The following is a 24,248-nucleotide window of genomic DNA, read 5'->3' as shown; positions in this document are numbered from 1 at the left end:
GTGTTTTCTTTCTTTCTTTTACTATTTATTTACCTCTGATGATGATGACCAACAAATCGTAAACTTATATATATGCAGGGTTGCTTGTGCTGCTATATATTCTACCAACCAGACTTCATGTGTTGTTCTAACTATATATGCCACGTGTATTATGTACATGACAGTGGTGCATATTTCTTACTGTGTTTCATATTTTTTATGTGACAAAAATGTTTGTTTTCTTTGTATCCTCTAGTTTAAAATAATGTGGGGGTGGAGAAAGTCGTCGGTGGGTAAGTTCAATGATGTTATCGCCTCCTCAAAGGATCAGTCTTTATGTTACATCATTCACCAGGGCTTCAAGTATGAAGCTAGGGGGTTCATCGACTCAAATACAAGTATGCTTTGACTGAATAGCTAAAGTTGTTAAATTATGCGCTACTCTATTAATATCTCTATTACAATGCTCAATGAAAATTGAAGAAAAATCCCGCCAAAGCATCTTACATTCTTCATAAATTGGCGCTCTTGCTGTTGCTGAGAAACCGCCCTGCTTCATAGTCTCTACCACCTCCAAGCAGACCGATTGAACCATGATTCGACTGCATCCAACATGCTGAGCTAGTAGGAGCCCCTCTCTAAGAGCGTGCCAGGTGGCTTCACTCAAAAAAATATTTGATATATAATATATGAGTAGTGAATCTTAATGAATCTGATTGTTCGTTTTACTTTTTACAAACTTTATCTTGTTTTGTATTTTACGTCGTGTTAGCACATGCACACTATTAGTATATCAAATGTTCCATTCGATCCATCCATGACCCCAAAAAAAACACCAATAAGAATCTGATCAGACATTCTGCCTTTTTGGTAAAAGTGTCGGTGCCAAAGAGAAACAGAAAGACTCTGAAAACATACAAGATACAAGATCAAAACGACTAAACTAGCAAACAAAATTCCATCATGCATATTGTGCTTTTGTCACATATTAAGCAAGAGCGTAAAAACCTTCGTTGCATGCATTTTTATGAAAAAAAAATATTAGGGGAACTCCATCATGCTCTCTTCCCCACTTTGACATTAGAGCACACACGTTGCCTCTTGCTGAAACAGCAATTTTGAACCTCTTTGTTAATTGGATGAATGGGTTCTATACGGTACAAAATGTTTTGGGAACTAAGGCCATGTTTGGATCGTGACCTCCTTGTAGGCAGCTTCCCAGTCAGGCAGTGATCCTAGCCACAAGGCGCTCAAAATCAATTAATGGTTTAGAAAGCTGCCTGTGCGCTAAACCAAACAGGCCTCAAAACAGAAATGGACATTTCTAGCAAGCAAAGAGAAGAAATTTAGGGTCTATTTGGTGTGGCTCCTTCTTCGCCGGCTTTCCCACTAGCATCGGCGCCAAAGCAGGCGGAGCCACACCAAACCCCCTCCACACCGAGTAGCACTTTAGGCCGCAAAATTACGGAAGTTGGAGCCCTTTTCTCGTAAGGATGTGGAGCCACGAAAAGTGGCTTTGCCCAAAGGGCTCCGGCTCCGGCAACGGAGCTATCAATCAAAATAATCTCCAGTTCTACTGTGTGCATGAATAGATTGTGGAAAAAAAAAAGACTACCAGATGCTAGAGTCAAAACATGACATGTACGTCTCGGGCCAAAACTACAATATGTTGAGTTCTGGAAGTCAGATTACTAGATATCAACTGATTATTAGATACTTAATTAATAATAAATTCAGGTATATAAAAAGGTTATCAGAACCAAACCATATTAAATTATTTAGAAATGAAATAATACCCGAAGAAAACTTGGCTGTGAAATTGATCTATTAACGTTGGAGCTTTAGGAGGCACGCACAACCACTGGAATCCGGTGCTGATCCACCACAACTTGCTTCTGCACTCAGGTTAACTGCTCTATCTACCCTACTATTATTTTCATAGGAATTTTATTTTTCCAAAGATGGACCATTCTCCGGTTGACAATCCCCCTAAATGACGGTGATGTTTTATTGTCATGCATGACGCAACGTACCATCCAGAATATTAGTAGGACGAATAGGCGAGCAGACGAAGTTGACAGGAACAAGGCAGGGAGGCAAATTTTCAGCATCCAAGCAAAGCAACCACTGACCCGGTGACCCCTTTATCTACCTCGCATAGTGGCATGGCCTTCCGCAAGCTCGTCCTACATTGGAGGCCGCCATGGCCGTGACGCCGGAGCAGCAGCAGCCACCTGCAGGGGCAGAGGCCTCCTCGACTGGCTCGACATCTCCTCGCCTCCGCATACACGTACATGAATTTTTCGCTAGCCAAAAATAGAAAACGAGAATGACTCTTTGACTGTGCACGGGATATAGAAAAGCTATTAGAGAGTAAAAAAATATAGAAAACGATTTTTATACAAATGATAATCTAGAAAGTGAAAATTAAAGAGGCTCTTGGATATGCTCTTATCCTCTGTAGCACAGACTACTCCTTGCGTTCAAGATTTTTTTTTAATTTTAACACTTTTTGTAAATTAATTTTAAATCTAACACTGGTTGTTTTTTTTAACTAACACTTTTGGCCACGTCTATTTTTATGGCGCGGCGAAATGCCTGTGCCACGCCATGCATGGTGGCCCGGCAGGAGGGTGACGTGGCGAAGACCGAGGCCGCTGATCGGTGACGTGGCACGGTCTGCCGCGCCACCGATCTTGGCGCGGTAGGATCAGATAAATATTGCCCGCGAGCCGCCCCTGCCCCCGAGCCGCCCGCCCTGCATCTGCCTGCCGCCGCCGTGCCTACACGTCGACCACCGCGCCTGCCCGGCCGCCCGCACGCCGCGCAGAGCCCCGCCGGCCAGCCGCCCGCGCCCGCCACGCCCACCCACTCCGGCAACGCCACGAACGCCGGCGCGTCACAGCCGCCCGCCCGCCCGCCCGCTCATATCAAGGTAGGCTCTCTCGATTTCATGTTATTATGATTGTTATTTTAGTTAGGGTTAGTGATTTAGGATAGTTAGGTTAGTGAATTTGTTAGTATTTGTTAGTGATTTAGGATAGTGATTTAGAATTTTTTTAGTGATTTAGGATAATTAAGGTTTGGTTAGGTAGTTAGGGTTTAGGGATTGATTTTGGGTTTAGGTTAGGTAGATTTGGTTAGGTAGTTAGGGTTTAGGTTACTGTTAGTTAGGATTTTGGGTTTAGGGATTGATTGTCGGTACTTAGTAATGCGTGATACAGCAATTTGGATGACTTAATGAAGTTTCGTCAAATGCTTATTTTTCTAGTGAAGTTGTTTAATATGTCTGTTAATGTTACTTTGAATATATTAATGTGCTTTCATATTGTGTTCGTATTGCATAACAAGTAGTTCAAATTTTGCAATGCTACATAATGTTAATTTGAATATTATTAATTTGAATACTCTAACCCTTTGTCTATCAATTTGTAACAGGATGGTCCCTCCCACGCAGCACCTGTTGTATCCCATTCTTGAGGTGGAGTACGACGACCAGCACCGAACACACATCTTGAGTGGCACCGACGCACAGGTGGCCTTGCCTACTTTGAGGCCCCGCACGTACACCAGGGCGCACCAGTGGGACGAGCGTTACGCGTCGTATATACGGTGTGCCGGCTTTCTCGAGCTTGTCCATGTTGTCAACTACGGTCTTCCACCCCTTGACCCAACACTACTTACTGTAGTTGTAGACATGTGTGAGTGCCTTCTTTGTACGTAAACATTCTTATAACAAATTTAAGGCAACTAACAGTCGTTCTATTCTTATAAATTATAACAGGTGGAGACCTAAGACCCACACGTTCCACCTACCTTGCGGCGAGATGACTTTGACCATGCAGGACGTGAAGGCTATCTTTGGCCTTCGGTTAGTGGGACTTCTAATGACAGGGATAGTTGACAACGATCACTAGAGGGAGCTGGTGGCTCAGTTCACTGGCTTTCTTCCACCGGACGACGAGGCTTCCAAAAAAAATAAGTGAGCAATTTAAGCCTATTTAATACTTGCATTGCTTTCCTGCAGTCATCGGGTCTCATTTTCTTTGGTCAATTTCAGGAAAAGTTCTGGTGTTTCATCATCCTGGATCACAGAGCACTTTGATTACTTGGACTCACAGGCTGAGGAGGCTCAGATCGACAGGTTCGCTAGAGTGTGGCTCTGGCACTTCCTTGGTGCTTTCCTCTTCCCAGACGCCTCGGGAAACACCATCAGTTGGATCTTCCTTCACATACTATGCCAGCCGTGGGAGAACATAGCGGCGTACAACTGGGGCAGCACAGTCCTGGCATGGACGTATCGACAGCGGTGCATTGCCTGCCGTCGCACCTCAGGGTATGCGAACCTTGGGGGTTGCTCCTACCTACTTCAGATTTGGTGTTGGGAACGATGGCACGTTGGGAGGCCCCTTAATACTGGTTTACCGGTAAGTACTTCGGTTCACTATATTCTTCGAGGTAGTTACATATGATTAAATTATTAATGATTATTTCATTATCGTGTTCAATGCAGCAATGGAACGGGCATGATATACTCTCTACAGCTCTGTATATCTGGACGGAAGCAGAGTTAGTTAGAGGAAATGCGAGGCGTAAGTACAGGGAGTACACGGACGGTCTCGACGTCCTGACACAGCACTAGGTTACGCTCTCTTTACTATCATGCATGTGTCTTGTTCGATATACACTATATCACAACCTAACTCAATTATAAAATGTTCAGGTGCATTGGTGTCCTTGGGATGCTCCAGAGCTCGAGTACTATCTGAGTCCTGTCACTAGGGACGAGTCAGACGAGTATCGCTGCAACGTCTCTCTTATTTTCTTCTACGTGGTCGAGATTCACTTGCCCATCAGGTCTGTAGACAGTTTGGAACAATGACAGGCTGTCCACCACCGCTTTACTCCACCAACCAAAGATTGCACCGGTGCGTTATCGATTAATAACAAAGCTACAATTCAGGGGTGTGTGTGGTATAACTAACATCATTTTGTTGCAGATATGACTGCGGGAAGAGGTACAAGACCAAGGATTGGCGTGTGACACACAAAGCGCACATCCTTTTGTGGGAGACCAGGGAATGGCAGCCGGTCCATGCGGGTTCTCCACACGACCAGCACACCTTCGACGAGTACCTATGGTGGCTTCATGGGTCTACGAGGACACATATCAAGCCCCCATACACGGAGGAGGTGATTAACGAGGACTCAGAGGAAGATGTGATCGAAGATGTGTACGACATTGCCACTAGGGAGGACACACAGCTACAGAGAGCCCTGCTTCAAAGATACGTGGTAAGATACTTGAATTGTACAATTTGTTATCCTTTTGGTATTATGTATGTGTACTAAAACTGTCCAACCGTGTTTCTATACCCAGGCGACACAATTGTCAAGGATGTCCAACAAAGCAGCGTTTCGGCTTTATGAGTCTAGAGGGCAGGGGCCAGGCGTTCTTGGGGCTTTTGTGGAGGTAAACATAAACTTGTTCGTTTCGAAAATGTTTTTTAGTGTTTATGCATTTGGGAAATGCACTAACTTTAACGTCTATTTATGCAGAAGGTGAAGAAGAGCTGAAGGAAGCCAGCTCAGAAGCTGAGCTGCATGGACACTCCTTATATGGAACCGCCACTCCTGGCGCGGTCGGGTAGCACGTCTTCAGCCTCTTTAAGGACACCAGCCGGCTCTTCTCAGCCGGTGATAGGTGCCACTTCCGCAGTACGTACACCACCACATCATAGTGCTGGGAAGGACCCTGCAACCGAGGACAACGAGGACGATGATGACGACCTCCCGGGCTTTCGCAGACAGCACGGCCAGTGGGACGATTGGCCACAGGACGAGATCGGCATGTCTCAGCTAGGTGATGTCCCGCTTGGTACCTAAGGAGCCTCACAGGTACTAACAAGGTAGTTTCTTTAAATACGTAGGCTCCATGAATTAACGATCGTAAAGATTATAAGTAATCGTGCATATCATATACTTGCAGGGTACGAGCCGTACGCAACGGCGACGCGACCACACTGACGTTGGCTACACTCCTAGTGTGTTGCCAACAAATTCGAAGAGACAGAGACGTCCGAGAGATCCTTACACTCCTGGGTCTTAGTTTGTTAGGTCAAACGAATATTGGCGTCCGAAACTTGTAGGCTTAGTTGGTTATGTTATGTTGAACTTATATCAAACCAATGGAAATTTTATGTGGTAGCTTGCCAACTTGCGCACGGACTGCATTTATTTGATTCATATTCGTTTCAATGCGTCGCGGCAGCACTGCCGGCGAGATTAAGTAGCAACTAGTTCGGGAACCGACAGTCCCGGCGTATCTCGACGTCGGTGGCCGGCGTCTTGACCTCGATCCTCCCGATCTTGGTCATCGTCGCCACGAAATCGCCGAAGAAGACACCCTGGTTAGACGCATAGTAGTCGACCGTGCTACGCGACCCCATGTCAGACTAGAGCACCTGGTCGGAGCCCACCAGGAAGGGGTCGAGGAAGCCAGGATCCATGGTCCATGATCGCGTCGCTGTCGATCCTCAACCAAAAGCAGCCGATCTTCTATCTGCGCCCAGGTCCTGCCGCGCCATGCGCCGTGACGCGTCAGTGCCGCGCTAAGATTGGTGGCGCGGCAGACCCTGCCACGTCATCGGTCAGCGACCCCGGTCTTCGCCACGTCACCCTCCTACCGCGCCACCATGCATGACGCGACACAGGCATTTCGCCGCGCCATGACAATAGGCGCGGTCAAAAGTGTTAGTAAAAAAACAAACAGTGTTAGATTTAAAATTATTTTATAAAAAGTGTTAAAATTAAAAAAAATCGCGTTCAGCTAGTAAGCTATAAGTTGTCATAAATCAAATCTTTCTAATTTTATTTTATTTATTTAAATTTTATTTTAAGAGATCATATCAGAATTTATAAGTTCATTAAGAATACATGCACCATGAAAACACATTTCATAGTGAATTTAATAATTGAATTATTTTTTAATAATTATTAGTTTATTTTTTCATAAATTTGATTTATGACTAAGGAAAACTAAAGTGAAATGGAAATTGGAATGGAAGGGAAGTCCACAAACGGTTTGTCGCACGGCTCTCTACCTAGCGCCCTGTTCATTTGGGCTAGTTTGACTTATAAGTCATGGCTGAAAGTACTGTTGGCTGGTTTGGTGTAAGAGAAAAATAATGTTCGTTGGCTGATAAGCGTGGCTTATAAGCCAAATACAACCAATCGAACAGGTTGTAGCCTGGTGTGGCTGACCCGTGGGTCCAGCAGTCCAGTCCAGTCCTATATAGTAAGCGAAACAAATGCCAGTGCATCCAGCAGCCTTCACACTTTACACTCTTGCCTCCACTGTTCACTGTTCAGGAGCCAACCGGCTATGTCGTCGCCCACGCCGGCGCCGGGCACGGCAGCGGCGCCACACGTCGTCGAGGACTGCCTCGGCTTCGTGCAGCTGCTCAGCGACGGCACGGTGAGGCGCTCCACGGACTACTCCATGCTCCGTCCCACTGGCCGCGTTCCGTCGGACTCGGACCTGCCCGTGCAGTGGAAGGACGTGGTCTACGACGACACGCACGGCCTCCGGCTCCGCATGTACCGGCCCACCAACGCCGGAGTCGGGAAGAAGAAGAAGCTGCCGGTGCTCGTCTACTTCCACGGCGGCGGCTTCTGCCTCCTAAGCTTCGAGATGACCAGCTTCCACGCGGGTGCGCTCCGGCTCGCCACCGAGCTCCCGGCGCTCGTGCTCTCCGCGGACTACCGCCTCGCGCCGGAGCACCGCCTCCCCGCGGCGCTGGACGACGCCGAGTCCGTCTTCTCCTGGCTCCGCGCGCAGGCCACGTCGTCGTCCGCTGCCGCGGCGGGCGCGGACCCGTGGCTCGCCGAGTCGGCCGACTTCGCCCGGGTGTTCGTCAGCGGCGACTCGGCCGGCGGCAACATCTCGCACCACGTCGCCGTGGGCCACGGCTCCGAAGGGGGGCTCGCCCTCGCCCCGCTCCGCCTCGCCGGGTGCGTGATGCTCTGGCCCTACTTCGGCGGCGAGGAGCCGACGCCGTCCGAGGCGGCGTGCCCGGCCGACCAGGTCATGGGCCCGGCGCTGTTCGACCAGATGTGGCGCCTGGCGCTGCCGTCGGGCGCGAACAAGGACCACCCGTTCGCGAACCCGTTCGCGCCGGGGAGCGTCCCGCTGAGTGACCTCGGCGCGGCCTTCCCGCCGGTGCTCGTCGTGGATCCCGACCAGGACCCGCTGCACGACCGCGTGGTGGACTACGTCGCCAGGCTCAAGGCGGCCGGGAAGGCCGTCGAGCTCGTCGTGTTCGCGGGGCAGGGACATGGGTTCTTCGTCACGGAGCCCTGCGGTGAGGCCTCCGACGAGCTGATCCGGGTCATTAGGCGATTCGTGCACGGTGCTTAGTTTGTCTGGCTTATAGACTGTCAGAGTCGTGTTGACGGAAATAATTAAGATGTGTCATGTGAAACAGTACGATTTCTCAGAAGAAACAAATCAAACGCAAACAATAATCTCAGTTCGTTGCACAGTTGGTTTAGATGACATGATGATGGAGGTTGCTGTTGCAATGGCTGCAAATGCTGATTTTTCAGCTCAGGTTCGGAAAATGACTGAACGATGCCCGCGTGCTGGTGCTAGAGGCTGGAGTCTTGCTACTTGTCTCCCGGACTTTAGGCCTATTTGTAGCAGTGCCAGCCCTCGGGGCAGTACCCTTAGACCATAAGAATTTAGGATAATTTAGGATCAATGAGAAGGTGTAACAGCCAGGCCAGCAACCCATCAGCGTCGGCCTCTTTCTTTTCAGGAGGCGAGGAGCCGAGCCGCCAACACCGCAGCCCCACACAGGCGCACAGTGGTTGCGACTTCCGCAGCCCTTCACAGCGATCGCGACCATACTTCCGCAAACGGCGAGACGGTGAGACGCAGCGACAGTACTTGGTTTATAAGTCATGGCTTATCAGCCAACGACCAATATTTTTCTCTCACACCAGACCAGTCAATAGTACTTTCAACCATGGCTTATAAGCTAAACCAGCCCAAACGAACAGGGCGTAGTGCCCCGACGTACGGACCTGTCCGCCTGCCGGCACGCTACTACCGCGCCTGCCGGCCTAGCCCTGCCTGCTGTTGGGGTACGTGTGCGCCTGTGCATGTTTGTGGGGGCCGCCACGCCTGCTTCGTTTCCCGCGCGCACACGGGGAATGCTACGCTCGAGGGACCACCTCCGTCTGCGCCCACTTCCCACGCCTGGTCATGCGCAACATAAAGCATTTGTTGCAACGTACGTCCGAAAAGATAAAACATTTACAAACATACGCTTGCAACATATATATATGGCCACTGCTAGCAACATCTAGATAAACACGTGCAACATACGTGTATAGCCAGTGCAACATATGCAACATCTAGATAAACACTTGCAACATACGTTTGAAACAGCTGAAACATTTGAAACATATACTTGCAACATATGTGTATAGTCATTACAACATATTCAACATTCAGATAAACACACTTACAACATTCGTTTGAAACAGCTGAAACATCTAAATAACACACTTGCAACATACGTGCATAACAAGTGCAACATATGCAACATCTAAATAACACACTTGCAACATACGTTTGAAACAACTAAAACATTTGAGAGTTGTTGGTTCTTTTGCCTTCTCAAATAAAACAAAGAACTTTTTTTTTAGTGGTGGCAGGTTTGATTCATTGTTAGTTTTATGGTTCATTTTAGTTTTTTTGATTTTTTTTCTAGACACCACCGTAGCGTTAGCACGGGCAATATACTAGTACCTAGCAATGCCTCCACCAGCGGCTATTTTTATTGGATTGATTTTCTCAATTGCCAAAAGATTGGGAGTTGTTGGATATCATTTTTTCATTCTTGCTAAAAAATTTAGATTGAGTGTGTGTTTTAGAAACTCTTGGAGATGCTCTTATTTAGAGGTAGAGAAAACACAATGGAGCTGGGCTGGCGCAAGCCCTACCGTGACAATCCCTTTCACTACAGGTGAGTCATTGATTTGTTATGCCATCCATTTGGCGCAGCATGCAAGAGAGCACCGTGTCAATAAGGCAAGGCCATATACCGATACATGAGATGCGACAACATTGTTTTGTTATACTATCAGTAGCCCTGGGCAAATTTAATCGAGAACCGAAAACCGAACCAAAATAACCAACACCAAAACCGAAAGAACTAGAACCGAAAAATTGGGCTCCTTATTCGGTTCCTGATATTGAGGAACCGAAATAACCGAAGAAAATTCGGTTCCTACTCTAGGGTAACCGAATTAACCGAAAGAACTGAATTACATGAATTATACTTCAATTACATGTATTTTGTAAGATTATGTTTGGTTTATGTGTGGTGTTTTATATTTGACATGCTATATATTTGTGGTACTATATTGCTATTGTTTTCTTATAAATTATTATTATTAAAAATTAATATAGTGTTGCATAAATTTACCTTACAATATATATATTTATTGTTGTCTTGAGGTCTTCTGAAAAAGTTCGGTTAAAACCGAAACCGAACCGAAATAACCGAAAACCGAAATGGTTGGTTCCGAGAAAATTTTAGGACTGATCGGTTCTTATTCTCTAAGAACCGAATTTTTTCAAAAATCGAGGAACCGAACCGAAACCGAACCGAGAACGGAATGCCCAGACTTAACTATAAGGGTCAGGTGAACACACATGTTAGATTTGAAAAATCCTTTTCTAATAGGTCATATTTTTTAGAATGTTGTTAAAATAATTTTAGTCGTCCTCACTCACTCAGTCACTCTGGAAAAATCAAACAGTAGTGAGACTTGGATGAGGGGACTCATTGACCAACAGTGGCCACTACTCGCTTTGAGCTTATCTTCGCAGCTGCCTAGCTAGCAATGTTTGCTTGATGTAACGTCTGCGTAATCACTTTACTACTTCCTCAATCCTAATAAATTAAATTAACTTATAAAATTATTACTCTAAATCAAACTAATTTAATTATAGCTAAACCTATGAAAAAGAACATCAATATCTATGATATTAAATTAGTATCACTATATATCTTAGAAAATATATTTTCGTAACGTACTTATTTGCGGCAACGCTACTGCTACTATTTTCTATAAAAGATAGTCTAACTTAGAGTGGTTTTAAATTAATTTGTTTTGGGACGAAACGAATTTCAACACGCGGGATGGGAGACATCCCTATGCATCGCTAGTCATAGTGACCTACGATCTTTTGCCACTTGGAGGAGACAGTAACGTGTTAAGCATATGCGAGAGACTCTCTATTTTCTTTTTAAATGCCAATAATAGAGATTTTTGGTGAAAACTATCCTCCAATACATTCTCTAAATGGTTATCTAAATATAGGCATCTTCTATTCTAAATTTTTCGCTAGCCAAAAATAGAAGACGAGAATGACTCTTTGAACTATACACGAAATATAGAAAAGCTGTTGGAGAGTAAAAAGATATAGAAAGCTATTTTTATACAAATGACTCTATAAATGATGATTTAGAAAGTGAAATTTAAAGAGGCTCTAGGAGATGCTACTCCTTGCGTTCAGCTGGTAGGCTATAAGTTTGTTCTAAATCAAATCTTTCTAATTTTGTTTTATTTATTTAAATTTTATTTTAAGAGATCATATCAGAATTTATAAGTTCATTTCGAATACATGCACCATGAAAACACATTTCATAGTGAATTTAATAATTGAATTATTTTTTAATAATTATTAGTTTATTTTTTTCATAAATTTGATTTATGACTAAGGAAAACTAAAGTGAAATGGAAATTGGAATGGAAGGGAAGTCCACAAACGGTTTGCCGCACGGCTCTCTAACTAGCCTGGTGTGGCTGACCCGTGGGTCCAGCAGTCCAGTCCAGTCCTATATAATAAGCGAAACAAATGCGAGTGCATCCAGCAGCCTTCACACTTTACACTCTTGCCTCCACTGCTCACTGTTCAGGAGCCAACCGGCTATGTCGTCGCCCACGCCGGCGCCGGGCACGGCAGCGGCGCCACACGTCGTCGAGGACTGCCTCGGCTTCGTGCAGCTGCTCAGCGACGGCACGGTGAGGCGCTCCACGGACTACTCCATGCTCCGTCCCACTGGCCGCGTTCCGTCGGACTCGGACCTGCCCGTGCAGTGGAAGGACGTGGTCTACGACGACACGCACGGCCTCCGGCTCCGCATGTACCGGCCCACCAACGCCGGAGTCGGGAAGAAGAAGAAGCTGCCGGTGCTCGTCTACTTCCACGGCGGCGGCTTCTGCCTCCTCAGCTTCGAGATGACCAGCTTCCACGCGGGTGCGCTCCGGCTCGCATGTACCGGCCCACCAACGCCGGAGTCGGGAAGAAGAAGAAGCTGCCGGTGCTCGTCTACTTCCACGGCGGCGGCTTCTGCCTCCTCAGCTTCGAGATGACCAGCTTCCACGCGGGTGCGCTCCGGCTCGCCACCGAGCTCCCGGCGCTCGTGCTCTCCGCGGACTACCGCCTCGCGCCGGAGCACCGCCTCCCCGCGGCGCTGGACGACGCCGAGTCCGTCTTCTCCTGGCTCCGCGCGCAGGCCACGTCGTCGTCCGCCGCCGCGGCGGGCGCGGACCCGTGGCTCGCTGAGTCGGCCGACTTCGCCCGGGTGTTCGTCAGCGGCGACTCGGCCGGCGGCAACATCTCGCACCACGTCGCCGTGCGCCACGGCTCCGAAGGGGGGGCTCGCCCTTGCCCCGCTCCGCCTCGCCGGGTGCGTGATGCTCTGGCCCTACTTCGGCGGCGAGGAGCCGACGCCGTCCGAGGCGGCGTGCCTGGCCGACCAGGTCATGGGCCTGGCGCTGTTCGACCAGATGTGGCGCCTGGCGCTGCCGGCGGGCGCAAACAAGGACCACCCGTTCGCGAACCCGTTCGCGCCGGGGAGCGTCCCGCTGAGTGACCTCGGCGCGGCCTTCCCGCCGGTGCTCGTCGTGGATCCCGACCAGGACCCGCTGCACGCCCGCGTGGTGGACTACGTCGCCAGGCTCAAGGCGGCCGGGAAGGCCGTCGAGCTCGTCGTGTTCGCGGGGCAGGGACATGGGTTCTTCGTCACGGAGCCCTGCGGTGAGGCCTCCGACGAGCTGATCCGGGTCATTAGGCGATTCGTGCACGTTGCTTAGTTTGTCTGGCTTATAGACTGTCAGAGTCGTGTTGACGGAAATAATTAAGATGTGTCATGCGAAACAGTACGATTTCTCAGAATAAACAGATCAAACGCAAACAATAATCTCAGTTCGTTGCACAGTTGGTTTAGATGACATGATGATGGAGGTTGCTGTTGCAATGGCTGCGAATGCTGATTTTTCAGCTCAGGTTCGGAAAATGACTGAACGATGCACTACCGGAAACCGGCGATTTGCCGAGTGCCGAGGCTTTGCCGAGTGTATTTTATCGGGCACTCGGCAAATACCGTGTTTGCCGAGTGCCAAATAAAATACACTCGGCAAACAAAAACACACGGCAAAATACGTCTTTGCCGAGTGTTTTTTTCTGGCACTCGGCAAAGAAGCTTTTTGCCGTGTGCATTTTTTTTTTTGCCCTCGGCAAATCATTTTTTCAAAGCAATTTTTGAGGCCCTAAATGAATTCAAATGAAAAACTTTTCAACTACAAAGTTGTATAACTTTTCAAGATCTACAAAGTTTATTTTTGTCATTTCTTCATTTGACAAAGCGACAATAACGTTGTTCATAAAATCTACATATCTCATATCTCTCATATTAATTTCATGAAAGTAGAAGATACATATATAAGATTTGTGAACAATGTTACTACCACTATGTCGGATGAATAAATGACCAAAATAAACTTTATAGATCTTGATAAGTTATGAAATTTTGTAGTTGGCAACATTTTGATTTGAAATCATCTGATCATGCAAAAACGACGTTTGAATTTGAAAATTTTAAAATTTGAATTTTTCAAACGACCTCGGATGAAAAAACTTCCTAAATGAAAATTGTAGATCTCCAAAAGTTATGAAACTATGTAGTTGACAACTTTTTGATTTGAAATCATCTTATCATGCAAAACTATGTTTGAATCTCTCAAATTTAAAATTCAAAATTTTCAAACGACCTCGGATGGAAAAACTTACTAAATGAAAATTGTAGATCTCAAAAAGTTATGAAACTTTGTAGTTGACCACTTTTTGATTTGAATTCATTTAGGGCCTCAAACAAGCAATTTACTCTCAGTTTGCCGAGTGCCTTTTTTCTAGCACTCGGCAAAGCCGTATTTTGTCGAGTGCCTATATTTTGGCACTCGGCAAAGAGGTATTTTGCCGTGTGCATTTTTTTGGCCCTCGGCAAATCAGTTTTTCGAATCAATTTTTGAGGCCCTAAATGAATTCAAATGAAAAACTTTTCAACTACAAAGTTGTATAACTTCTCAAGATCTACAAAGTTTATTTTGGTCATTTCTTCATTTGACAAAGCGACAATAACGTTGTTCATAAAATATACATCTCTCATATTAATTTCATGAAAATAGAAGAGAGATATATATGATTTGTGAACAATGTTACTACCACTATGTCGGATGAACAAATGACCAAAATAAACTTTGTAGATCTTGAGAAGTTATGAAATTTTGTAGTTGGCAACATTTTGATTTGAAATCATTTTTCATGCAAAAACGACATTTGAATTTGAAAATTTTAAAATTTGAATTTTTCAAACGACCTCGGATGAAAAAACTTCCTAAATGAAAATTGTAGATCTCCAAAAGTTATGAAACTATGTAGTTGACAACTTTTTGATTTGAAATCATCTTATCATGCAAAACTACGTTTGAATCTCTCAAATTTAAAATTCAAATTTTTCAAACGACCTCGGATGGAAAAACTTACTAAATGAAAATTGTAGATCTCAAAAAGTTATGAAACTTTGTAGTTGACCACTTTTTGATTTGAATTCATTTAGGGTCTCAAATAAGCAATTTACACTCGGTTTAGTATAATATATTGGGAACTAAAACGGAATCTAGACACAAGTGACAGTGTGGTGTAGTGGTAGAGGAGGTTTGTGCGCAGCGGGAGGTCTTGGGTTCGAATCCCGTCGGCCGCGTAGCCGTGAAATTTACGCGAAAAAAGCCGGAGATGGATGGGCGCTGACCGGTGGGGGGCCTCCACCAATTAAAAAAAATCATTTTTTTGGGTAAAAATTCCCATTTTTTCGGCTTTTTTTTCGGTTCCAACTTTGCCGAGTGTCGGCACTCGGCAAAGGCTTTGCCGAGTGCCCGACAAAAGACACTCGGCAAAGACGTCTTTGCCGACTCTTTTTTTGCCGAGTGCTCTTTGCCGAGTGCAGCACTCGGCAAAGCCTTTGCCGAGTGCAAATTGGGCTTTGCCGAGTGCCCCTGGCACTCGGCAAATTCACTGAGTCCAGTAGTGATGCCTGCGTGCTGGTGCCAGAGGCTGGAGTCTTGCTACTTGTCTCCCGGACTTTAGGCCTCACCATACCATTTATGGTGTGTTTAAGGAGAGGTGAAAATTTTTGAGTGTCACATCGGATGTGTCGGGAGGGGTTTTTGGATACTAATAAAAAAACAAATTACAGAACTCATCAGGAAACTGCGAGACGAATCTAATGATACTAATTAATCGGTCATTAGCACATGTGGGGTTACTGTAGCATTTAAGGCTTTCTATGGACTAATTAGGCTTAAAAGATTCGTCTCGCGATTTTGCCGAGAACTGTGCAATTAGTTTTTTTTCGTCTACATTTAGTACTCCATGCATATGTCCAAACATGCTCTTTTACTGTAGGAGACAAAAAATTTTGAAAACTAAACACGCCCTTAGGTATAGTCCATTAGAATTTAGGATTAATGAGAAGATGCAATAGCCAGCATGCCAGCAATCCATCAGGGTCAGCCTCTTTCTTTTTCAGGAGGCGAGGAGCCGAGCCACCAACGCCGCAGCCCCGCACGGGCGCACAGCGATTGCGACTTCCGCAGCCCTGCACAGCGATCGCGACCAGACTTCTGCAAATGGCGAGACGCAGCGCCGATCGGGCGATCGCCATGCGACAAGGCAGCCGAGGCAGGGCTTGACAAGGACGACGAGTCGACGACACCTGGATATCTGATCTTGGTTATTGCCTTCTGTCCTTTTTGTGATTTTGTGAATCTCGGTTCTGAATCAGTTCATGTACAAATTGTCTGGGCCCTAGATTTTTTTCCTTGTTCAATTTTTGTCTAGTACTTTGTACTCATATAGTCATATTTTTCTTGTAATTTAGGTCAAATGTGAGAATTTTAGAATGTTACCTAAGAAATTTGTCAGGGGTTGCAAAAAGAAAACAAAAAAAGACAGGAATAACAGTTTGTTCAGTCACAACAAGGTGCTCTAGATAAGTTTTTTTTCCAGCTTCAAGCAGTGATGTACGTGATGAGAACCCTATAGATGCATCTGATAATCAAAAAAAGAGAAACAACAAGTTAATGATAATTTAAGTCTTCGTTGTTTCTCGCTATCGATAAATATCAGACATGTTAAATTAAAAATATATTATTGGATTTCATTTCCCTTTACAAGTAAAATTAGCCTATATATTATAAGATTTTATAGTCTAGAGGGCCGTCGCGACGAGTTCGCTTTAGGGCTTTCAAACTCATAGGACCGGCGCTGATTTGTAGGGCCCGCCGCCCAACAAAATTTGTAAACTTTGCTCCTCTGTCCCTGAAAGAATCAATTCCTACAATTCATGTCAGTCAAACTTTTTTAAATTTATTTAACTTTATAGAAAAGAGAAACAAAATATATTTTATGGTAAATACAATGACACTAATTTGATTTCATAAATCTTAATGTTTTTTTTAGAAATTTGGTTAAAATTTAAAAAGTTTGACTTAAGATAACTCTAGGAATCTATTTATTTGGGGCTCTTTCCGTGCCTGGATAATCAATTTCCAGTGTTGTTCTCATCACCGTGGTGAAAAAAAATATTGTTCTAAATCATTTTTCTAAGTTTGACCGGTTTACAGGCAAAAAATTTCTTATAACAAACTATATTTATGATCGAACAAATTGTTAGTTCTAATCATCTACTATAAAATATATTTTATAATATGCTCATTTGATGGACTCATCTCCTGTAACCATTAGTCAACAGTTTGACTCACAATTACTCTACAAGTATACTATCATTTATGTGTTACAAACTCTTACATAGCTAAGTATTTTTTTTATATAATCTATTCTAATCTAATCACATAAATTACACATTGAAAATCTTCTATATAAAGAATTTTTTTTATCGAAAGGATTGTCCTAATGAAACATAATACAGCTTGAAAAATCAAAAGGACGGACTAGTAATTTCTTGGATCATAAATATAAAAAAAGAAATTTGAAAAAGAAGATGACACAATCGTTGGTTAAAATCTTCTATATAAAGAAATTTGAATTATGGTGCCATTGACGAGGTTAGACAGATGATGGCTACAACAGGGGTGCCAATAAAATAATCTTGTGATCCTAGTCCAGTTCATTGTCATTGTTGTTCTGATATGCATGCTGAAGTAGCATGTAATTTGATATGGGCTAGAACTATTTGTGTGTCAATTAACTAGTAGAAATATTGTTGTTTTCATTAACTAGGTGTTGGATTGTTTCAACTGTTGATTTTATTATGTCTAAGATTATGTGTTTATATTATGACACTCGTAAAAAAATGCTATGATTGTCCCAAACTTAGTCGATTTTTAGAACTCGCAGGTGAGGGTAACTTCAGCTGTTCAGCACAACCAAGAAAACGATCGTGGCAGCTCCACCGAAACGAACAACCAAACAAACCCACATGCACCTCTGGATGCAACAAAAGATGGCCTGCAGCGAACCAAACACGGAATGAGCCCCGGTCGAGCGCAGCTTGGGCCAGCCAACCAAACCTGAGCCTACATCCACGCATCCAGGCTACCAAACAGTGGAACGAAAGGCATCAACCTCAGCTCCGATGCCCAAAAACCACCGCTAAGCACACAGGGAAAACGTCCAGCAACAAGGATGAGCGCCAAAGTCATGGATATAATAGGAATTTAGCCGTTGGACTTACAGTAATCCATCACCTACAATCTAAGGATCCAAAATAACCTAGATTATTGTAATATATAATCTAGATTATTATGCATAATCTAGATTCTAATAATCCAGATGGTGATACAAAAGGGCCTAAATATTCATAGTTCATTTGCACCTCATAACAATTACTCAACCACCTGTCCACCTCTACTGGCGGTGCTCAGCGGTGGATCCGAACAACCACCACCTCAGCTAATAATTAGCTAGCTAATATTTAGTAGTATTTGCTAGCTAAATGTATACTACGACTAGTGAATCCAAATGTTGCCTTATTATTTGCCATAATATGGTATGTTGTTACTGCTAATTTGCCAGACATATACATACTGTCAGGAGTGAGGACTAGTAAATGGGTGTTTGGTTCCTCTCTTAAATTTTAGTCGTTGTCCTATCAGATGTTTGATACATGCATGGAGTATTAAATATAGACTAATTACGAAATTAATTGCATAGTTTGCGACTAATTTACGAGACGAATCTTTTAAGCCTAATTAGTCCATGATTTGACAATGTGGCGCTACATTAACACATATGCTAATAATGGATTAATTAGGCTTAATAAATTCGACTTGTAGATTAGTGACAGATTCTGTAATTTATTTTTTATTAGTATCCGAACATCCCATACGACACCCTTATATGACCCGACGTGACACCCCAAAACTTTATATCATGGTTTTAAACAAGGCCTAAGCAATAAATCTGCTGTGATCTGGCTAAAACAATAAGACATACAGCATAGTGTGTTGTCATCCTTTTCCTTGTTACTTTTTGGGAGGACTAATTTTCAGCACATCACTCGGGGCCTGTTTAGCCGAGCTCTTATGGCATGTTTAACCCACAGACACTACCGCGCCCTTAAGCTCCGTGGTCGCTGCCGCCGCCTCCTCACTTCGACATTTTGGATTTGCACGAGGGGAAGAAGGAAAATGAAATGGAAGGAGAGAGGGAATTTGGCGCCAACCTTCACGCGTGATGCATTGGATCCACGTCTCGACGAGGAGCAATACGACGCCAGAGCCATCATCGCTTCCAGCATGGGAGCACGAGCCGTCCTCGTTGCTTCGCGAGACGACGAGCTCGGCGTATTCCCAGTTCGCGAGGGGGCTTCTCGCAAAATCATCCCACGCAGACGACCCTTGCAGACACACGTGTACATGCACTTAGGGCATGTACAACCCATAGACAGGTGTTCGTCTCTAAGCGTCTCGAATATATCATACAGACAGGTATAAAAACAGGTCATACAACCCACAGACAGAGGGTTGGTCTCTAAACTGTTTAATGCTTTGCATGTAGTTAGGATCAACTATAAATAATTTTTTGTATACCATTATGTGACTATTTGATAGAAAATGTATTAAGGATAAATAAGAGCAACATGATTATAATATTTTTAAAAACCATCAATATAATAATTATATTTCAACGACAAGTTGCAACACCTTTTGTCTAATTTTCTTTGTTTTCATAGTGTTGCCATATGTGCTCGATTAGATCCTTCTTGAGTTTCCTTTGTGTTGGCCGAGCTTTGATATATTTTATGGGCAAGATAGTAACTCATGTCATATTGTGTTCCGTTTACGTTACAGTGTACCGAAGGAGCTTCCCCTTTTATTGATTGAATGAACAGCAATGACTTGTTTTTAGACTGATATGAAACAGTAATATTCAGTACGTAGCAAAATTTCCCAAACTTCAGTTTTCAGATAGCATATTTGGCTTCAGTTTTCAGACCACATCCAAGCTTCTAGGATGATGCAACAGTGATTTAATTTGATATAAGAAAAGCGGCTATATTGTAAATTAGCATGCACTATATGCTGTGCACTCGGTCCATGAACCGTGGACCGGGGAGGAGATGTGAGAGCGGTGCACCATGAACCGTGTCCATGACAAAGGTGTATTTCGAGTGTATTTCTAGATTTGTTTTTGTAAAGAAAAACGGCCATAATGCAAGCATGACATCGGAGATGATGTCAACTAGCTAATAAGAGAAAGTTCGGCACGGACGGCTGCTTGTTCCATGCGGAGGAGCTCACGGTGCCATGGCTTGCTCGCCGGCGCTGCTCAGAACTTGAGCTACAAGGCGCGGGGCTGGTGAGAAGGGGTGGAAAATACGGAGGAGCTCACCGCGATTCCGATGCGGGGTGTCTCGGCGTCGATTACTGCACGGAGAGGTAGGGAGCCAAGGCGAGGCGGGCAGCAGCTCCAGCGAGGTTGCGGGAAAAGGCGTTGCGGGTGCGGACGGATGCGAAGGAGCGGTGTCGCGGCATCTTCGTGTCTCTGCGGACTTGACGAAGGAGCAAACGAGACCACGAGCGCCCGCGTGGGATCCGAGCACGCCGTCGACTCGAGGGGGCGAGGTCGTACAGCGCAGCTGACCCTGTCGATTGGGCGTCGGAGCACGGGCCTTCATTGTCGCTTCAGGAGACGACGGGGAGACCGTCTCCAAGCAGAACGGAGGGGATTTTTGTAAACTTGTCAAGATACAGACGGAGAAAAAACGACTGCTGTACGTGCCCTTAGCGACCGACTCCGCGCTGCAGTATCAGATGAGCCGTAAATTGTGGCTTCTTTCTGCTTCATGTTCATTCTACAAGCATTATAGAGAGAGAAACGACTTTAAAAACGTTGCTGCTACAGTTACTAGTGTAGGAGGGATCAGAGCCACAAGAAACTGCGTTAAAGATGCTGCAGCTCGCGTGCGTATTGCATTGCAAAATAAAATGTCGTTCAAATTTCAAAGGATATACGGAGCTTGACCACATTAAAGCACACCAGCAAAAGTATTTGCTTCCGGCCAATTTTGACAGCTCGCTATTATCTGCGTTTTTAGCTATTTATTATGAATTGTTATTTTTTATAGGTGGATGATTGGTAATGGACTAGCTGGTTTATTGGCTGAATCCAAACAGAATCCGTCAGCTAGCTGACTATTATCTGTCGCTGAAGAAGCCACTGCAAATAGAACAGAGCAGCAGCCTCGAAGAAAAAACGCACACTTTGTGTGGTTGCTTCGTGGCGTACAGTCATTCAACTCGGTGTACCCCAAGCTTGATTATTGCATGCAGTGCATGCAGGAGAGATTAGGAGCAGGCAGCAGTATGTCAGCGTCAGACCAAGGTCGCCAAATCATGGCCCGGTTTACTCGTCGGTTTCATGCAGGACTTATCATGGTATAATATTTTTCTCCCACAATAAACTAGCATCAGCCGAGTTTATCAGCTTAAAAACCAACCAGCGAACATGTTGTATGCTACTAGCATGTGGCAGTGTAGCCTAGCAATGGATGGAAGAAGAGTATTGCAGGGGAAAGACCAGTGCCCAGACGTATGGACCCGCCCACTTGCTGGCATGCTACTGTCGTCGTGCCTGTGCGCGCTGCTATTGCTACCGCGCCTGCCAGCCTAGCCCTGCCTGCTATTGGGGTACGCGTGCCTGTGCATGCTTGTGGGGGCCGCCACGCCCGCCTCACTTCCTGTGCGCACACGGGTAATGCTACGTCCGAGGGGACCACCTCTGTCTGCGTCCACTTCCCGTGCCTGATCATGCACAACATAAAGCATTTGCTGCAACATACGTCCGAAAAGATAAAACATTTACAAACATACGCTTGCAACATATATGTATGGCCCCTGCTAGCAACATCTAGATAATACTTGCAACATACGTTTAAAACAGCTAAAATATTTGAAACATACACTTGCAACATACGTGTATAGCCAGTGCAACATATGCAACATCTAGATAAACACTTACAACATACGTTTGAAACAGCTGAAACATTTAAAACATATACTTGCAACATATGTGTATAGCCATTGCAACATATTCAACATCCAAATAAAACACTTGCAACATACGTTTAAAACAGTTGAAATATTTGAAACACACACTTGCAACATACATGTATAACAAGTACAACATATGCAGCATCTAGATAACACACTTGCAACATATGTTTGAAGCAGCTGAAACATTTGAAACATATACTTGCAACATACGTATATAGCCATTGCAACATATTCAACATCCAGATAAAACACTTGTAATAAATGTCTGAAACAGCTAAAACATTTAAAATATACACTTACAACATACGTGTATAGCCATCGTAACATATGCAATATTACATCTACTTTTGAAATATCCAGATAAAACATATGCAACATATATCTAAAACGCATAAAACATATGGCTACAACATGTGCTCATCTACATGCTACACTTTCATAGAGGCTCGTTCAAGCGGAGCTCGAGGTTGGCCACAGTCGACACACAGATGGATCGTGGCCACGGCGGGAGAGGCAGAGGCGCACGGTGCTGAGATGCGGGACAGGCGGGTCGGTCCTGTCCAGAAAAGGACGGACGCCCCTGAGAGTATCATTATCCATATTGCGGAGAGTTCTGATCCGGGGCCAGCCAGATCAAAGAATATAGGTCTTGGCACGATATAATATAGAGCTAATATAATATATAATTTCACGTGTGAACCGGAAATAGCAAGCGGTAATGGTGTCGTTATAATGCATTATGTTTAATTTCTCATACCGTACATGGAGTCTCTGGAAAGTGACTAACGGAGAACGAACGAACAGCCTTGCTGGGAGATTATTCTAGTTTGGACAGTACAGAGACTAGCTCCATCAATTCGTTAGCCTGAAAACCTCAAACTCAGCAAAATGCAGTAACTGGACTCGTGGAGTTAGGTTGGTGTGATCTACACTATATAGTTAATAAGTTTTTATGTTATTTTTCTTTGAAAAAAGTAGTATTAATGATAGACACACTATATCCAAATCAGTCTCATAGCACCTTGATGAGAAGGTCGCCATCTCTTATTATTACACACAAAGAATACATACAGGCAAAAGTCTGGTTGCAAGTTGCAACTCGCTACGAGTTACACACTACCAGACATAGGGCACAAGCGCTTTGATCCTGGACGGGAACTCGTCGAACTTGGAATCGTACCACCTCCTAGTGGCGTAGCTCCGGCCAGCGAGGTACGCCGCCGTGCCCACGGCCACGGTGAGTGCGTAGAGCGTCTGCGCGATCATGGCGAACCCGAAGAAGGCGAGGATCTCGAAGAGGTAGTGCGGCGGGCAGGTGACGAGCCCGAAGAGGCCGCCTGCAGGGATCTTGTACCCCTTCTTGTCGTCGCCGTCGCCGCCGCTGTGGGCTCTCAGGCGCGAGAGGAGGTGGTGGTGGTGGTGGTGGTAGAAGTTGCCGGCGAGGCCGACGGCGAAGGCGAGCACGCCGGGGTAAAGCAGGTCCATGGAGGCTCTGGGAGGCACCGGCTGAGGTGCTGCACGTAGATCATGGCGCCCCCGTTGAACAGGTAGCAGCCGGCGATTAGCAGGAACGTCGCCAGCGGCATGCTCCCGCTGTACCTGTGGACGAAAAGCACCTGATCGAGATTCGAGATAGAACGTGTCGGGACTATTTCCACGAGAATTAAACCGTTCATAGAGCAGTATAAAGTACACGTGCAATTTGGTTTTTTACGTACCTCGAGGACGCGTTTGAGGAAGTGGACGGCGATGGCGGCGCTGAGGAGGTGCGCACAAACGCCGTGGACGGCGCCCGGCACGGCGAAGGACGCGAGCGCGGCGACGAGCAGCAGCATCCCGAGTCGGCTCGACACCAGGAGGGCGCCGGCGGCCCGCTGCTGCTGCTGCTGCGTCTCCTGTCCCTGGCCGCCACCGCTGCGGCCGCGCCAAAACTTGGAGTAGGTCAGGTTGTCGCCGCGGAACTCGGAGATGGCCAGGAAGGCCATCACGATGGCGCCCGCCGCCGCCGCCCCCACCACGAACGGCGACGGCGCGTACAGGAACGGTGGCGTAGGCCACGTCATCTCTTAGCTCGCGCGCGTGAGATTCTCGAGAAGGAGGAGAGGCAGCGAGGGAGGCCGGCCGGCGCCGGCGGGGATTCTCAGTCAGAGCTGCGTAGGACGGCGGCGTTTTGGATGATCCGATGGAACGCTGGCATAACCGAGGCGCCGGGACGTATTATATAGTTTCCCACGCCCGGCGCGACGCGGGAAAAGAGCAGAGCAGCTCAGCCGTGTCGCATCCGGTAGCGTGTGAACGCGAGTGCAAGTAGAGAAATGGGATTCGCAGTCGCA

The 24,248-nt window shown here is 45.6% G+C and overlaps 1 protein-coding gene and 2 pseudogenes across 1 annotated transcript; 2 read left to right on the top strand and 1 right to left on the bottom strand.

Moving 5' to 3' along the window:
• The first annotated feature begins 7,318 nt into the window (after positions 1-7,318).
• Positions 7,319-8,685, top strand: LOC136550928 (carboxylesterase 15-like). Its single transcript, XM_066542514.1, has one exon. The coding sequence runs from the start codon at positions 7,364-7,366 to the stop codon at positions 8,396-8,398; it is 1,035 nt and encodes a 344-aa protein (XP_066398611.1). The 5' UTR covers positions 7,319-7,363; the 3' UTR covers positions 8,399-8,685.
• Positions 8,686-11,941: 3,256 nt separating this feature from the next.
• LOC136550927 (carboxylesterase 15-like) lies at positions 11,942-13,296 on the top strand (annotated as a pseudogene).
• A 9,735-nt stretch (positions 13,297-23,031) lies between these two features.
• LOC136550926 (uncharacterized) lies at positions 23,032-23,978 on the bottom strand (annotated as a pseudogene).
• Between the last annotated feature and the right edge of the window lie 270 nt (positions 23,979-24,248).

The sequence above is a fragment of the Miscanthus floridulus genome, chromosome 4 (genome assembly GCF_019320115.1).
Source record: "Miscanthus floridulus cultivar M001 chromosome 4, ASM1932011v1, whole genome shotgun sequence".
NCBI classification, from domain to species: domain Eukaryota; kingdom Viridiplantae; phylum Streptophyta; class Magnoliopsida; order Poales; family Poaceae; genus Miscanthus; species Miscanthus floridulus.
The sequence above is the reverse complement of the archived record's forward strand: the minus strand, read 5'-3'. Positions and strand labels throughout refer to the sequence as shown.

Bases quoted from the DNA above. Each gene is read 5' to 3' on its own strand.
- LOC136550928 (XM_066542514.1), top strand. From the start codon at position 7,364: ATGTCGTCGCCCACGCCGGCGCCGGGCACGGCAGCGGCGCCACACGTC.